The 18,821-nt window shown below is 34.6% G+C and overlaps 2 protein-coding genes across 2 annotated transcripts in view; both read right to left on the reverse strand.

Annotated features, from left to right (window-relative positions):
- pdlim1 (PDZ and LIM domain 1 (elfin)) overlaps positions 1-18,821 on the reverse strand; it is a 579,513-nt gene that overhangs the window by 17,156 nt on the left and 543,536 nt on the right. The gene's annotated exons all lie outside the window — the stretch shown is intronic.
- LOC147841079 (uncharacterized) lies at positions 6,387-7,667 on the reverse strand. The gene is made up of 5 exons (XM_087279496.1): positions 7,542-7,667; positions 7,237-7,413; positions 7,029-7,087; positions 6,898-6,948; positions 6,387-6,771 (listed from the first exon to the last, which is right to left on the reverse strand). The coding sequence occupies exons 1-5, from the start codon at positions 7,567-7,569 to the stop codon at positions 6,694-6,696; spliced, it is 393 nt and encodes a 130-aa protein (XP_087135622.1). The 5' UTR covers positions 7,570-7,667; the 3' UTR covers positions 6,387-6,693.

An 18,821-nucleotide genomic window follows, 5' to 3' on the forward strand; every position in this document is an offset into this window, starting at 1 on the left:
TTTCTGAAGTCCCAAGAGTGGGTATGTGGAGTATCAGCTCAAAATATCACAAACATAATTCGTAACTTATTGAAACTTTTCCATTTAGGCTTTGATCCAAAGACTTTAAATTAAAAAAAGATTGTGCTCAACAGAGCAGCAGATTCAAAGCAAGGCGAACTCTGTGAAAAACTGAAAATGTGAACTGAAACTGAAGTTGGCTTAAGAAGGTAGTCTAGACTACATTGTTCATGTGTGCATCCTAAAACTCCACATTTACACTCTCAGAATTTCAGAATTAAAGGTACAAAAGCTGTTACTGTGGCAGTATCTTTTTAAAAGGTACACTTTTATACCTGTCAGGTCCACATTTGTACCTTATATATTCATACCTAAAAAGTACAAATGTGCAAAATATAGTACACAAATTTTACCTGTGAGGTAAAATAAATGTACCTTTGAAAAGGTACTGTCGAAGTGACAACTTTTGTATCTTTATTCCTCTTAATCTCTCAACATTGTCTTCAAACCCTAATGGTGGACAGCTGCTACTCGGGGCTGTTTAGGCTAATGAGAAAGGGAGAGGATATATTCTTACTCAGTTATCACACAACTGTGTTTAAACCCCTTATCATTTTTTATTGCATATGTCCCCTTTAAGTGGCATTTATAAAAGTCACAGATTTCAAACTATCAGTTACTCGCAGAAATTAAATAAACATATCTGTAACTCAGCAGTAGTCTCTACTGTATCAGTTTAATGAACACACAAAAAACGGTAATTTTACTGAATTTGTTTTTGAGGAAACACACTAGCAAAGTCTGTGATAACACCCACACATCTATACCTAATGTACACCAACAATCAAATTCATTAGTAATAGAAGTTCAGTCACACCAGTATTGACTAGTTTTTTAAACATTTAAACTTTTAACAATAAGATAATGGTGCTATAAATGCATTAATTTTGTTTATAAAAAATATTTTTTTTTTTATATTTGTGAGGTTACATTTTTTCCATTAAAATCCATTATCACAGCAAGTCAATGCACAAAAAGACACATATTTGTGTTTTTCTGCAATCGAGAAAGAAGCACTAAATGCTAGGCCCTGGTCACACAACCAATGAGGTGTGCTCTCGCCAACAGAACACCCAAGATTTACTTTCACAGTCTATTTTCAGAGGGTTAAAAAGAATCTATTAACATAGCAATTTGTAAATATAATAGCATTAACATATTTGGGCCCCATTGCCAAGGGCCCATGTTACTCAGTTCCACTAATCCACCCTGTCCGATGCCCTTCTGCAATTAGAAGTTGTGCAATATAAAATAAAGCAGGCCTAAAACACCAGGACGAAACAAGTAATTTGTACAAATACAATGAATGTCAGAAGTGCAAAATATTGATGCAAAACAGCAATAAAGAAACAAGAGGATACACATTTTTGTATGTAAATAATTTCATCGCAATCTCACAGCTTGGACCAAAACACACAAACAGAAAAAGTTATTTGCACACTTTTCTTTGGTTGTTTAAGAAAGCTTGAAGATTTAAACTCACCATTTTAAGAATTAAGCACATATGTAAAGACATTTAATCAAATTAAAAGATTTAAATACACCACACTTTGATTCTGACAAATTAAAAGAATGGAAAAGAAAAAAATAGCTTTACTGTGAGTCAGTATCGACTCAATAAATCTCTCCCTATGAAGTAACTGGCGTTCAAATGTGTTAATATCAAAGGCTTTTGAAATACATGTACAAAAGTACATCTAATTAAAAAGAAAGTCTCCTCCCTTAACCATCCATGATACTGTCTTTATTTCATATTAGACTGATTTCTTTTTTCTTTTATATATTTTTATTACAGCATATCGTTATATTTAATACACCAGTTATACTGTTGGAACTTTATATAAAAATGTGGCCTTGTATCTAACAGAAAACAAACTGATTAAATGAATAAATTTTTCTTTTCAGTTTATTCGTAAATAATTAATTCCAGTGAAGGGAAACTCATTGCCACAATGCTACCATTCACATTATAACACAATAACACAGAGTTTATAATGGTTGTTCACCCAAAAGCAAACATTCTGTCATCCTTTACACACCTTTGACATGTTTCAATCCTTCATGCATTTCTTTCTTCTGTTCCACACAAAAGACGATATTTTGATGAAAGTTGGAAACCATTGACTTCCATAGTAGACCTATTTATTTTTCCTACTATAGAAGTCAGTAGTTACCGGTTTTCAGTTTTCTTCAAAATATCTTCTTTTGTGTTCAACAGAAGAAAGAAACTCAATAAATGTCCTCTTTGGGTGAACTATCCCAAGCCCTGGCCCGTAGCCAGGAGGGGTTCGGGTGGTTCGAAAGACCCACCCCTTGATGACAAAGGTCCATAATTTGTCCCAAATATATGCTCATTTGTCCTATTTTGACTGCTACACCATCAGAAATTGTGAAAACAACCCATTAAAAAGGCTTCATCATCTGTTGAGCACACATCAGTGACAGCCACATCAGCCTAACTTCACTTTATCAGTTTTGGCCAATGCAAACTATTATTTTTCATGTGTCCAACTCACAGTTGTGTAAGAAAACACAATCGGATGTAAGTGAAGTCATCTTTCGCTACTGTACTGTTTTTAAAAAGAGAAAACATTTAACAAGAAACTTTTATTCTAAATCTTGGACCTTATTCTTGAAACAAAAAATGACAGATAAAAAGCTGTGAAGCATCAAAATTGGCCCAAATAAATTTGGAAAGTAATTTGGCTGTTGAATTTATGAATAATTTGTATATATTCTCTTTTAACATCTATATGACCATGTCTATTTTAGTACTTTTTAACTATGTTTGATTGATTGTATAATTTTTGTATTGTTTTTTCTAGGTTGTTCAGGGACAACAGATGAAAAATAACCTTCGGGCTAATTCTGGTGCATTGGCAGAAATGCTAATTAATGTACACTATCCCTGCCAAATAAACAAATAAATAAAATAAATAAATTGTTGTTATCCATCATAAATGAATTTTAAAAGTTTAAAAGAGGCTAGACAATTCATGAAGCTTAAATTATGACAGAGGAAAGTTAAATGTGCTGGCCATATAGTTATTTGCCTGACAACTGACAATAGGGGGTGACGCGGTGGCACAGTGGGTTTTTCGCTGTCGCCTCATAGCAAAAAAAGGTTGCTGGTTTGAGCCTCGACTGGGTCAGTTGGCATTTCTGTAAGGGGTTTACATGTTCTCCCTGTGTTTGCGTGGGTTTCCTCTGGGTGCTCCGGTTTCCCCCATAAGTCCCAACCTGAGGTGAATTGGGTAGGCTAAGCTAAATTGTTTGTAGTAGTGTATGTGTGTGAATGGGAGTGTGTGGGTGTTTCCCAGTGATGGGTTGCAACTGGAAGGGCATCCACTACGTAAAACATTTGCTGAATAAGTTGGCGGTTCATTCTGTTGTGGCGACCAAAGATTAATAAAGGGACTAAGCCGAAAAGATAATGAATGACAATAGGCTACAGTTTTTAATTGAAAGATTTAACAGATTAATTTTTTTGAAATGATATATGATGTAATAAATTTGTATTTTAAAAATAAGTATTTATTCATTTGTCTTTATTCTAAATCTTTAGGAAACATTTGGTATATTAAAAAGTGTGACTGACAAGTCTGACAAGCTAATCCAGCTAAAATAGTACTTCAAATGTCACAATGGAGTATTTAAATCTCATAACCAAATAGAAAATGAGCCGAATAACTGCAAAAAGGTCAACATTTTGAGAATAAAGAACCAAACCTTACATCAGACTGGCTAAAGCCTGTATTTCACTCAACCTGTAGGCGGCGCCACCGTGTCCGTGGAGCCATACACAGAGATGAAACCTACAGATGTGATGTAAACAAACGGCCAACAGAGGTCATCCACACCATTTACACACAAACAAAAACGCTCGGCTTTGAAATGTAAGTGTTGTTTTCCTTTCCACTTACTTATTCCGTGATGACAGACCGGAACGCAAACACTCATACGCGTTCACGAATGCACGCGATATCAAAACACGAGAGTCTGTTTATTTGACTTTCCTATTTCACGATGTCGTATAAACAAACTGTTTACATGAGGGTAACTAATACAGAGAGTCTCCGAGTTCCCTATATAAGCTGCCCTTTTTAAAGTCGCGTTTTAATGTTGTTCCTCTTTGACTTTTGAAAAGCAGAAGTTCAGCATGTGACCTGAAATTAGTTCAGCTCGGTCAAAGTATACACTCTGTCGTTTTCAATGTTGTGGTTAAACCTGGGGCGCCCTCTGCCTCGAGAGGGTCCCCTCAAATGTGTCATAAGCGTAGTTCGGGAGATGTCTTTTGATGTCAATGTGTGGGATGTAAGGGTTAAAGAATGACAGGAGAAGCTGTTGTTGGAAGACGTCACTGTCTACGTGTGTGCGACTTGGGGGCTGCGACTGAGTTGAATATGGGCCAGATTGACATTTAGAGCTAGTTTAACACCTCGATCGATCAGCTTCTGTCCCACCCCCACACCACCCACATAGTTCGGTTGACGCAGTAGGTCTTGACCAGTAGTGAGAGCTTGGGCCTGTTTCAGAAAGGAGGTTAACTGAAAACTCAGAGTATTTTAACCCTGAAATGAGAGAAACTCTGGGTTTTCCGTTTCAAAATGGCAGGTTTGTTAAACTCGAGAAATCAGGGTAAGTCAAGCCTGTTTCTGAAAGAAAGGTAACTTTAACTCAGAGTCAGTTACTGTGGTAACTTACTCTGTGAATCTAACCTGGTCCGGAGCAGGTTTTATTCTCTAAACTCTGAGTTTCTGTCGGTCTCCTCCCCTTTTTTAAAGACGAAGCGGTATTTTTTGCCTTAGCTTTAGTCGTTCATTACCTTCATTTCAGTCACACAAAGAACAATGGCCTGTCCTTTTTTGGAAGATCCCGTAGATGAGGAGGCTGTATTAATTCGAAGAGAATTACATTTACGTCGAGCAAGGGTTTTGAGACCCAGAGTGGATTTTTTGTCTTTTCCACATACATTTTTGTTTGAGCGGTACCGTTTTTCGTTGCAATCAATTACATATATCCATAATCTAATCCGTCCTTACATCAGTAACGTCACCCATCGTGGCCGTGCTCTTACATCCGAGCAGATACTATGTGCAGCTTTACGTTTCTTTGCTAATGGAAGCTTTCTGTACAATATCGGGGATGCGGAGCATATTAGTAAGGCTACTGTATGCAGAGCTGTACGGAAAGTGTGCCTTGCTCTGAAACGCTTTCTGCACATTTTTGTAGTGTTTCCTGGCCACAAACCCCTGGGAGTCATCAAGGAGGAATTTTACAGAATTGCTGGTTTGTAGCATTCAAGCTGGTTGAAATGTATTTAATATGAAATATATATATATATATATATATTTATATATATATATATATATATATATATATATATATATATATATATATATATATATATATATATATATATATATATTTATTTATTAGAATTAGTTAATAACATTTTGCTGTGACCTCTGAAAGTATTGTAATATTTAAAATTACCTTTAGGATTCCCCAATGTGGTTGGATGCATTGACGGCTCACATATACCTATCATTGCACCAACTGAAAATGAGTCAGACTATGTTAACAGGAAGTCAATCCACAGTATTAATGTGCAGGTACGTTGAGTTATGCAGTTTAAATTGTTTAAACAACACATAGCAATACTATATCTCATATCTTATTCTTTCCACTGTGAAGATTATATGTGATGCTGCACATATTATCACTAATGTTGAAGCCAAGTGGCCTGGCTCTGTTCATGACTCACGGATATATCGTGAGTGTACCCTAAGCAACAGACTGCAAAGTGGTAAGTTAATGTATGAACTACACACTTGGGCATTTTAATGCAGCACTAAACCAATGTGTCTTTTTTTTTTTTTTTTACAGGGGAGATTGATGGCTTTCTGCTGGGGGATAGGGGTTACCCATGCCAGCCTACACTGCTAACCCCTTACCCAGAACCTGAGCAAGGGCCACAGCAGCGCTTCAATGTGGCACACTGCAAAACTAGAGGCAGGGTGGAAATGACTATAGGCCTGTTGAAAGCACGTTTCCAGTGCCTACGTCACCTCAGGGTCACCCCTGAGAGGGCCTGCGACATTATTGTGGCATGTGTAGTTCTCCATAATATTGCCATTTTTAGAGGGGAACCACATCCTGCCCTACACATACAAGCTCCAGAGGAAGACCCCATCCACCCTGCAGATTTCCAGGATGGAAGGGTGGTCCGAGACCTTATATGTCACAATTCATTCTCTGATTAAATCAGCCACCACAAAAATAAAAAATAAAGAAATAAATCAACAAGTCACAACAATTTATTTAGTCTTCTTTATTTCCTACAAATTAAAAAGCAACTGTTAAATTTCTGTATTCTTTTCAAACTTTTTCATAATCCACTAAAAAACAATATACACCTTACCTGTAGCTTGTGTTTCAGGATCTCGATTTCCAAATCGCTCTTTAGGATCTGCCGATCCAAGTATATAATTTCTTTATTAGTTTTTTCAATTTGTTTTAGCAGATGCAGCCTATATAACTGCTTTACTGGTAACTGAAAACACAGTAGTTTAGGGTTACGTTATGTTGTACATGACTTCCATTGAATTAAACTCAGGCATTTACTGTACATCACTGAACTGTGTTCATGTGCGCAGAAGAAGTAGATGGACCCTCCTCCTCCACCTCCTCTTCCTGTTGTTCCTCACTCTGGAAGGTGGTGATGGGGAAGACAAGAATATGTTTATACTTAGAGATACTTACATAGCTTACTGAACACAAAAATGTAAGGAGTTGATTGTACAGATTGTTTGATGCCTACAGACATAAAATTACCTCTATAGGCCTCTCTGTATGAGCAGAAATGGTGTCATCATCCACTTCATCCTGAGCAAATGAGCATTTGGTTGAGCACACTTTATACTATTACTTAGCCTACTCAATACACAAGAAATTAGGATACTTACAACTGCCTGGGGATTTGTTAAGAAAGTAGGCTCCAAAAGGCAGATATTGCCATCACAATCTATTGAGACCAATGCAAAAATGAAAGTAAATTAATTTATATATATATATATATATATATATATATATATATATATATATATATATATATATATATATATATATATATATATTTATATCTGTGTGTGTGTGTGTGTGTAGCCCTCTTACATTGTATGTAGGCACTTGTGTCCTGGGGAGTAACAGGCTCTGAAGAACACCCTGTAGGTATTCCCTCAGCCACTGGCCTTCCAGTGTTCTGACTCAGGGCCATCTCCTCAGCATTAGTAAGGGGTTGTGGTGCAGGGCCTCCTCCTGTCTTGCGAGCCTCTGCCTTCTTTCTGTTGGCTGAAGAGACGTCCAATAAAAAATAAAAATAAAAAAAAAGCACTGCATAAATACCATTACATATTTATTGGCATTTACATGATAAATTTCATTTTTTTTAAAAAAATTATGACATTATCAAACCTTACCTGATTGAATTATGTTTTTATATTTCATTTTCAGCTGCTGCCATGTTCTTTTAATGCCTGCAGGATTGCACCTACATGAAAATTACAATTAGATTTAATACCATAGTTTTAATTTTTACCTTTCATATTATAGCAAAAATAAAAATACAAAAATGATAATATATAATTAGCTTAAACTGACCTTTGACAGGGACATGTGCTGTAACTACATTAATGAGATTATTACTTGTTCTAAAAACTATTTTTTAATACTGCTTACATTCTAAATGTCATATCAACCTTTATCTCTCGATTCATAAAAAAAGACAGACACACACTTTTAAATGTCAATTTTAAAAAGTTTATCTTAAACTGGTCAACGCATGTAAAAGTCGGAACATTAAATAAAAAAATTGTACTTGAACAGTGAGTTAAAGTTATAGGCTTATGCATTTTTGTTTTGTAAAAAATTGTTGTAGAAACTATGCAGTAGCCTATTTAATGTAATGTAATGCAATAACACCTGCTTCAAATAAATAGCTGCAAAATTACCTTCGTTTTCAAATAAAACTTCAATGTACTTAAAATGCTAAAATAATCAAATACTTTAAATATTTTAAATGTAAACTTACGCATTAACTTGAGCAGCTATGTTTTCCCACGCTAACTGTCTCTGTTTCGCCGATGCAGTGGTGTTGCTTTTTTTTTTAAATATATGCTCATATTTGCCATAGGCTTGCATGAGCACATCAAGTTCCACTGGAGAAAAAAATGCTGATCTCTTTTTTTCAGATCTTTCCATGGTGACTCGTAATATCTGCGCTCCATAGATAATGCCTTTTTATAGTCACAGTGTGCGCGCTTAACTCTGAGTTGGTCTACTCAAAGTTGATTGACCCAACTCAGATTAGCTGTTCTGAAACCGAAAACTCTGAGTTTTTAATCTCTCGGTAAATCAACTCAGAGTTCAAGTTTAAACTCCGAGTTGTTTAAACCTCCTTACTGAAACAGGCCCCAGGTGCTGTTCTGAGGGCTAACACTTGGTGATGTGGGCGGAGGTATTATCAAACCACAAAAAAAAAAAAAAAAAAAAGAGAGAAGAGAATAATTGATGTATTAGAACATGGTTTGGCTTAGATTAAAATCTATTTACAAATATGGAATATTATTATTTTGCTTAATAGATATATTTCACAATAGTTCCTTAAATTGTCAGTATCATTACAATAAATTACGGCACTATGTATGGCACAGTAATATTAATTTAATAATTGTTTATAATGAGAATAATGATGATGATAATAATAATAGTAATCATCATCATCATCATCATCATCATTATCATCATTATTAAACATTAAAATAATTAATTCTTTACAGATTGTATTAATATCACTTATTAATTAGTATTTTATCTTATTACTTCTGTTAAGATTAACATGCAATTTTAAGACTATTTTATTTTAAAATGTTAAGTAAAACAGATGAAAAAGCATATATTTATAACAAATTTCATTTTAACTTCATTAAATTTAGAATTGTAATTAAATTGAAATCCAAATTATAATTAAAATGTATTTGTATTATAATTGTTTAAGAGTTTAATGAGCTTTTGTTAAAAAGCATAATGAGCTTCAAATGCAGCATTAAACATGCTAATAAATATATTGATTTTGTTCATACAAAAATTATATAAATTATATTAGGCGTCAAGGTGTCACAGTGAGTAGCACAATCGCCTCACAGCAAAAAGGTCATTGGTTTGAGCTTGGAGTTTGCATGTTCTCCCCTTGTTGGCTTGGGTTTTCTCCAGGTGCTCAGATTTTCCCCACAGTCCAAAGACATGTGATATAGGTCAATTGGGTTATCTAAATTGTCCGCATTGTATGAGTGTGTATGGGAGTGTATGGGTGTTTCCCCGTGATTGGTTGCAGCTGGAAGGGCATCCACTACATAAAACATTTGCTGGATAAGTTGATGGTTCATTCTGCTGGGGTTACCCCAGAATAATAAAGGGACTAAGCTGAAAATAAAATAAATTAAATAAATTAATTTAAAATTAATTCATGATTTGTATTTGAACATTTCTTTTTTTCTGCACAACATTTTTAATAAATTATCCTCAAGTTATTTATCTTATTATATGATTTAAATATTGTATCTAAATAAAATGGTTTAAAGCTGTTACATGTTAAAAGAAAAAAAATATCTTGAAACCTTTTAACTTTGCCTTTGGCAAAACTCTCACTGTCAATCACTTACAGAAGCACAAAATGGCCTAATCATGTATCCTAATTATGTCAAGAATACAATGACAATACCTTGTGGTATGTAAACAAGCAGTCTGCGATGTGTTTTGCTGTGTTATCCATTCAGAGTGTTTGAGGTGTGCTGCTTAATGAAAAGGAAATACTGACACTGATAATGGCTCAGTTTGTATTAATCTGAGGCAGATCATTTGCAAGCATACAGTGTTTCTCTGTAGAGTTATAGGGATTTTCCCTGTGCTGAAATCTGAGATTCATTGTGCATGAGGTAAGCAAACACACAGGCAATATGTAATTAGGCAGGCCTTCAGGACAGTTATGCCTCTTTTTCTCCAAGCAAAATTGCTTAATGAGTACCCTTGAGTTTGCAGATTTGCTTGAGTGAAAGTGAATTCTGACCATTTGCTTGGAGTTGTAGTAGACTTTTAGATGAATGCTTTTAAAGAGGTGTGTTTTGTTAACTCAAATTATTTAGTTATTCGTAATTTTGATGTGATTTATAAGTAGCATCTATGTCATCTGGCAGACTAGAGTAATACTGTCAGCTTAAGGTACAGCTTAAGTTTGTGTTTGGACAACTTAAAGAAATTGAGTTAACTTGTTAGTTTTTACAAATTAAAGTGGATTTAACATAAGCTAAGTTGTCCCCCAAAACACTAGTGAGTTTTATTTTTTTTCAGCTAATTTCAAATAAGTATTCTGAACAAAGAGCAAATGCCATTTTTTGGAGTGAAGAATGCTGAAAACCGGTAACCATTGACTTGTATTTTTGTTCCATTATGGATGTCAGTGGTTTTCATCTTTCTTTAAGATATCTTCCTTTTCCTGTAATATAGCACTTTGTTTTGATGGTAACCAAGACATTCTGCTGATTAAAAGTAACTAGGCATGCACATTTTTCTTCTGTTCTGAGTATACTCAATTAGGGGTTAAATGACATGTATTTGCAAATTAAGCTTGATGCAGACAAGAAGTTTGATGAGTCCACTTTTAATTTTTTAGGGTGCAAAATGTAAATTCTAAAAAAAAATATTTTAATTTAATAGTTTCTCATAACTTTTCATTGTTTTTGTTTTTATTAATATCAAACCTTCAACAATGCAAAATGTGACTATTTTAAAAAAGTGAGTAAGCCTGTAGTAACTGATAAGTTATATAATAACTGTTATGTTGACTTCATTTTTATAATTATGTACATTCAGTTTACTTAATAATTTTAAGGCAACAGGGTTACTTCTTGCTTCAAAAGCAATGGGTTTACTAATTTTTTTAATAAAGTCACCTAATTGCTTAAAAATTAAAGGGTGTACTCACTTTTTTAAGTAAAGTCAGCTAATTGGCTTTACTCGTCTTTTTAAAGGGAATCTATTATGAAAAACAACTTTTGTAAGCTGTTCGGACAGAACTTTGTGTATGTATAGTGTGTCCACAGTCATATTAGAGGGATATAAACCCAACAAGTCTCTTTTTAAAATTTCCTGACGTTAAAATAGGATCCAAATCCCAGTTATTTTGAGGCCCACTGCAATGGGAAGTAGAAGGGTTGTTTTTTCCCACCCACCGTATTGATTGACAGACGCCATATTTCTATGATAACTTGTATACACGTCCACAGAACATTTATTACTAAAATAAATAAAATACATTTTTAAAATATATAAAATATATTTTTTTTTATAAACTGGGATTAAAATATCTATTACAACTGTCTGTGATTTTTATAAGTTTTATAAGTTTTTATAAGTAAACATTTTTAAAACAGAGCATGTTTGTAATAAATCACTATGTAATTCGTAACCACTATAATCACCACAGCCAATAGTGTCAGTAAATGCTGATATATATATATGTGTGTGTGTGTGTGTGTGTCTGCGTGTGTGTGTGTGTCTGTGTACTGCAAATGGAATTTGTGTGGGACTCATCATTTCAGAAAGGCTTGAATAAACTCAACCACAAATACATCATATAAACTTACTTGTTTTTTTTTTTTTTTAATGAGCTGTATTTCAGCTTTATCCGAGTCTGTCTCTGTCACTGTGCTGTTTATCTGACCTAACCCAAAATGAGAAGCAGACTTGTCCATGGGAGCGGTGAGCAGGGAGAAGCAGCTCATTTGCATTTAAAAAGCCCATATTATACATGAAATAGTGTCATATTTTGGTTGTAAGGGTCTCCAACAACAGTCTAATATGCATGCAAGGTCCAAAAACACTTTCATGGTCTTATAATCTGCATTTGTTTTTACCTAATTATCCCAGCGACTCCCATATGAATCGTTCAGTGATTCATTTGTTCCCAAACCCCTCCTTAGCGCGAAGCTAATCTGCGCTGATTGGACCGATACTGACTGCCTTCAGCGCGAGAAAGAGTGAAATGCCCAGCAGCTAATCAACATTATAAAAGTAGTCACAGTGCATACACGCTTGATAGTGTAAGGCGTGGATTTTAGCTGCCAGTGGGTGAATGTAAATACAGACGATGGATTTGAAAATACAGACGACTAACTATTTTATTGAGCAAAAACTCCAAGAACTAGCAAGGAGATCTCCTAACTTGTCACACTCTGCTCTTTTCACACACATGCACACACACACACACACACATAACCTTCCTCTAGACGACAATGTACGCACACACACACACACACACACACACATTACCCTCCTCCACGGAGGTCCGTAAACAAAGCGGCACGCGTCACATTTTTAACGTGGCTTTGTATGCGATATGAGAATATAGCCAGTTAACCTGATACAGTACACGCGGTTACAAGTAACAAATCACAACTAAATACATTTGCAAGCTAGAGTAAACGAGGCAACAACTTTATTCGCACGTACTTACACTTGAAAAATGGAGGAAGAAGCCGATCCATGTCCTGACATAGTCCATCAGTAGTCTTCACTGATCCTTCCTTTAACAAATGGCCGATAAAGTATATTTTGTAGCATGTAGTTTCCGGAAGCACTCAAACTGCTCAAGGCTGGGCTAATGCTGAGGTTTCATCTTTGGGTAGAGACTCAAAAAAATCCATCTGCAGTGTGACTTTAATCGATCGGCATGGAAGGGCATTTTCAAAAACCCATAATATGGGCTCTTTAAAGCCACAGGCTACAAAAACACTGTCCTTGGACACAAAAACAGGCAGATTCTGGAGGCTAATCTAAATTATCTGATGGGTATTTTTAGCTTAAACTATAGACATTCTGGAGACACCAAAGGCTTATCTTACATCTTGTAAAAGGCGTAAAAAAGGTATCCTTTAAATAAGGTAAGCTAATTAATTAAAAAACAATGGTTAGCTCACATTTTTAAAGTAAAATCAGCTAATCTCTTCAAAAGCAATGGGTTTGCTCACTTTTTTAAGTAAAGCCAGCTAATCGCTTCAAAAGCAATGGGTTCACTTAATTAAAAAAAAAAATATTTTTTGCCAGAATGCAACCTTTGATACTGAAGCTTTCCTTCAATCACCAATTACAAACAACCGGCACATTATTAACCAGTAATGTGATCTTTCCTTCAGAACTTCCTCATTCTTCTGGTAAAAAGGCAGTTCTATGAGGTGTGTCATCGATTTACCATCACGCAACCAAACGTGCCTTCGTTTCAGTGTGTGTGTGAGACAGAGAACATGGGGGAGGAGCTTGACTGGAACTGAGAAGTTTGGCTCTGTTGTGTAGCTCTGGCTTTGTTCCAGGGCAAAAAATGCTTTGACCGAACACGCATTATTTTAACATGGATGCACAACACACTTAGAAATCGCTTTTTTACTGAGAAGTAATGAGATGATGATATTGAGTTTAAAGTGTATCTGCTTTGGCTGTTAGTCAGAAATCTAAAGAATATGGCAAAAGGTAAACTTGCCAAATGTGAAATGTCAGACGTCTCTGTGCGGCAAATGAACTTTCCCTTAGGGAACAATAAAGTTAACTAACTTGCTAATTAAAACTAACTAACTAACTAACTAACTAACTAACTAACTAACTAACTAACTAACTAACTAACTAACTAACTAACTAACTAACTAAACAACTAACTAACTAACTAACTAACACAACATATACTGCAAAATAAGTGCACTGCACAAATTTGGTGGTAGTCTTCAATTTGTAAGTTAAGTTAATAACTTGCATTATCGAAGGAAACAACTTAAAATAGCTCATAAGACCTTAAAATGAGGTTGAATAATGGTTAACTTACTTTTAAATGAACATAATAACTACTGTGTGATGGCTCATGAAATCATACTTTCAGGTTTTTTTTTTTACAATTGACACAAGTCTGGCATTTATTGATTGATTGATCGACAATAATCATTCCAATCCCCAGTAGAAGGGCATAGGCTACGTAAAACATATACCGGAATAGTTGGTGGTTCATTTCGCTGTGGCGATCCCTGATAAATAAGGGACTAAGCTGAAGGAAAATGAATCAGTGTTGGGGAAAGTTACTTTTGAAAGTAATGCATTACAATATTGAGTTTCCCTAAAAAAAGGAACTAGTTGCGTTACTTTTTATGGAAAGTAATGCATTATTTTTTTCATACCTGCCTGAGGCTTGATCTCTTGGACTTGCAGGGTATTTTCTTTATTTAAACAGAGGAGCTCTGCATTTAATGACACAATGAATTACCTAGAACTTCATTTACCTTTAAAAAATAAATAAATAAAATAGTTAGAATAATGTTGCCATCTCAGAACTTGATGGTGAAACACATGCCGTATATGCAGAATAATGAAAGTTTAAAGCCATGTGAAGCTATTTTTTGTATTTTTGTCTAATTAGTTCAGTGAAATCAGTCCATTGAGACTATCCCCTTTTTTTGCATGTGTTCAAAATAATGAGAATAATTCCTTCACAGAAATTTAAGGCTCTGCCATCTGTTCCTGGTGGAAGCTCATGTCCTTATTGAGTGTGATTCAACGTGAATACACTAATTTTAATTTAGTAAACTACTTTTCAAAGCTAAATAATTCATCTAAAAAGTTACTCGAGTTACATTTAAAAAAGTAACTTAAATATTATTACTTATTTTTGTTAAAGTAATGAGTTACTTTACTCATAATTTTAGTAATATCATTAAAATAATATTATTACGTAAGCCAACACTGAAATAAATGAATGAATGAACGAATTGATCCAATCCTTTTACATCTGTGCTCATTTTCATTCTCTCTATAAATATGTCAAAATGTACAAAGTAGTTACATGTCTAAAATCCTAAAAATTAAGTGATTTTTTTACATAATGTTTACAAGAATGTCAGATAAAAAAAAAAAAAAAAATATATATATATATATGTAAATTATATATATATATATATATATATATATATATATATATATATATATATATATATATATATATATATATATATATATGAATTGCAAATATTAGTTGCTAATGACTAGCATTTTCTTCATTATTTTCTTTATTAGTTTTAGGAAGGTAAATCAAACAAACGTCACTTATTTCATTTCAAGTGTTTCCCCTCAGATCCATGATTATTATCTCGTTTTGGTAGCTGCAGACATCATCATGTCTTAGATGAAAGTAACTTAACTGAGTCATTAAACTGTCACCTTTGCCCACAATAATATATATATTATTAATATATTTCAAAAATAACAAGCAACGACTTATTACAAACTAATGAGTATGACTGGATTGTGGTTTCTGTTTAGGAGCTGTATTGTCGGTTTCTTCAAACAGACAGGAAGCCACACTTTTCTACGGCATTTCTTCCAGATAAGAGCTTAAGAAGAGTCTTGTCTTTGAGCATGTCCTGTATTCACAGGTATTGACGTCTTTATAGGGAAAAAAGCCCTTGTTGCTTCTGGTTCATACAGGCTATAAACCACACAATTTCAAGAAATCATGTTGGTGTTATAGGAATAAATAATGCGATTATTCTAAACTCCATTTGTTGACGCAAATATAAATGTGTAGCTAAAAGGTAATGACTCATATTTGGCTTGAGGATTGCTGCAGTTTTGTGTTTGTGTGTGTGTAAGATTCAAGGATACAGATTTACTCTGGTGCTAATTAATGTATTAATCCCACTGCTGACTCACTATAACTAGACTGTACAAAACAGTCTGTGTTAGCATAAATGCTGTTGATACCATCATGCTTAAAAAAAATCTTATGCTTGTTCATTTAGAGCTGTGTTTCTCAACCACGTTGCTGGAGGACCACCAGCTCCGCACATTTTCCTTTTTCAACAAAGACCGAAAGACCTGTAATAGGTGTGACAGACAAAGGAGACATCTAAAACATGCAGTGGTCCTCCAGGAATGTGGTTGAGAAACACTGATTTAGGGTTATTTAGAAAGTGTGTCTTCTACAACGTACAGAATGCATCAATTACCATGTGGAATTTGGTTATTTAGGGCCGATTTTTTGTTTATTTTTGCTTTTGAATTGCATTATGGAAACCATCTCTGCTTTAAGAACCTTTGATAGATAAGTTTGTGACTTTTATAGTCTTGGATACTATGGTACAAAAACATGTATGAAGGTATTGCATTTTCTGTTATGTTAAGGATTTGTTTATATTTTATTTTTAGAATTTATTGTTTGTATTTATTGTTAGAATTTATCAGTTTTCAGAGCAGAGATGGAGCTCTTAAAAAGTGATTTGAAAGCATTATTTACCAGAAACCACTCACTAGAAACTCACTAGGTTGTTTTTTTTAAACCTAAATTCTTGGTTGCCTGTTTAATTTTAGGTCATTTTCCCAGAGATGGTCTAAATTTGGAAAGTACTGAAATGTCAAAAACAGTTTAGATCAAAACTAATTTCTAATAGTGAAAGTAATTTCCCCCAAAATCTATTGAGCATCATTTTCAGGATTCCTTTTTTAAAATGCTGAATGAAGGATTAATGAAGGATCACATGACACTGACTAAAATAATGATGCTGTAAACTATCACAGGAATAAATTACATTTCCTGATATGTTAAAACATAAACCGTTATTTTCAATTATAATAATATCTTATGATTTAACTTGTACACTACCGGACTAAAGTCTTGTCGTCTATCCCAGTTGTAAGAGCAACAGATAGTAACCTGACTTCAAGTTGATAATTTAGAAAAGTTGCAGAAGGCAGATTGAACTACATCACAAATACTACAGAAGACCTATACTGGAACCCACATGGAACCAAGATTCTAATAGAAATCAGTCAAGTTTAGTGAAGAAAAAATCATGGTTTGGGGTTGCCAAAGTGGATGGCAACATCAACAGCCTGAAGCAGGTCGCACACCAGAAGCGCCACTCGCACATGACAGTTCAAAGTATCACACACCAGACGCGCAAATTCGAATGATATTTACCATGAAACTAATCAGATGGCGCTTTGTGGCGCAGCTGAAAAATTAACTGCGTCCTGAGCCGTGGCCGGGCGCCGCCGACAGCCGCTGACTTGCGGCGCCGGTGTGTGTATCGTGATAGAAACCTATGTTTAGAATTCTAAAATGCATGGTGCTGCGCGGCGACGCCGAGCGGCGCTTCTGGTGTGCGACCTGCTTTAGGTATCAAGACATTTGCGCTGCCCATTACATCATTATATTACAAACCACAGGAGAGGGCAAATTCTTCAGCAGGATAGCGCTCCATCTCATACTTCAGTCTCCGCATCAAAGTTCCTGAAAGCAAAGAAGGTCAAGAGGCTCCATGATTGGCCAGCCCAGTCACCAGAAATGAACATTATTAAGCATGTCTGGGGTAAGTTGAAGGAGGAGGCATTGATGATGAATCAAAAAAATCTTGATGAACTCCTGCAAGAACGCTTTCTTTGCCATTCCAGATAAATTTATTGAGTTATTTGAGTCATTGCAGAGATGCATGGATGCAGTCGTCCAAGTTCATCTCTAAGCCAGTCAGAGTAAAGTCAGAAGACGTTACTGGCCTAATTAAATGATTAAAAATCAAGGCATGATCATATTTTATTTTGGTAACAAGCGTAATCTAGAGACCTTTGCCTTTCTTATAAGCCATTTCTGATACCAAATGATCAACTAGAAGTCAAGTTATTTTTTGTTGTTCCTAAAACTTGGATAGACAACAAGACGTTTGTCAGGTAGTGTATATGTTATCATATAAAATGAATGCATCCTTGATGAGCTCAAGAAAAGTCCTTTTTTTCTGAGAAATCTTCTGAACCCATACTTTGAAGTATAAGAAGAATAAAACATCCTTATTTTACCCTGTGGGGAAAATCATAATTCATTACGCTTATTTTACCAAGCTCTTTACCCGGTAGAGACAGCAATATCTCCTGACTCCTGGCGTTGCTAGACATAAAGCTCTACTGGGGCACAGCACCCCCTCCAAAAAAAAAAAAAAAAAAAAAATATATATATATATATATATATAAATTATAAATATAAAAAATTATATATACAAAAAAATTATATATATTTATACATAAATAACAGTAATATTGTTAATATGCAATTATTATTCTAAATAAACAACATTTAATCCTAAATGTAACTGGAAAACAATCTAATGACACAACTGGAGTTATGAGATAGTTTAAGAAATCTTTCGCATGAATATTAATTTCATTAGAATGAAATTCTATAGACCATTCATTCAAGTACAAAAAATATCCATCCTTTCCGCTTCATACAAAAAAAATAAAAATAATAATCTATCAGAAGCCATCACCATCGTATTATTTATACTTTGTTTTGTCGACTTGCAAAACTCACTGCGTGCGACACCTCCAAATAAGACTGTTATGCTGGTTTCACAACGCAAGAGTGGCGCGGCTATTTTTTCGGCGTGCATGTTCACAACCGGACCGGGAGCAGAGCAGCTGAATACACTTGCATATAAAGTAAATCGTGTCTCAAAGCATTTATTGGTGCACTGGTGATTTTTACTGGGGGACGTGTCCCAGTAAATGGGGTCTAGCGACGCCCCTGCCTAAATCTAAAAATATAATTGTTTTGTACTGCTACAGATGACAAAAAGAGAAACAAAAAGTAAAAGCATACATTTCCAAATAGTGGAAATGGA

Source organism: Danio rerio, chromosome 13, assembly GCF_052040795.2.
Source record: "Danio rerio strain M-AB ecotype USA chromosome 13, GRCz13ab, whole genome shotgun sequence".
NCBI lineage: Eukaryota > Metazoa > Chordata > Actinopteri > Cypriniformes > Danionidae > Danio > Danio rerio.

Excerpts from the sequence above, each read along its gene's own strand:
- LOC147841079 (XM_087279496.1), bottom strand. The coding sequence starts at position 7,569 with ATGAAATATAAAAACATAATTCAATCAG. Across the intron at positions 7,414-7,541 it reads TAAAAACATAATTCAATCAG|CCAACAGAAAGAAGGCAGAG; the intron begins GTAAGGTTTGAT and ends ACGTCTCTTCAG. Across the intron at positions 6,949-7,028 it reads TAACAAATCCCCAGGCAGTT|GATGAAGTGGATGATGACAC; the intron begins GTAAGTATCCTA and ends TCATTTGCTCAG.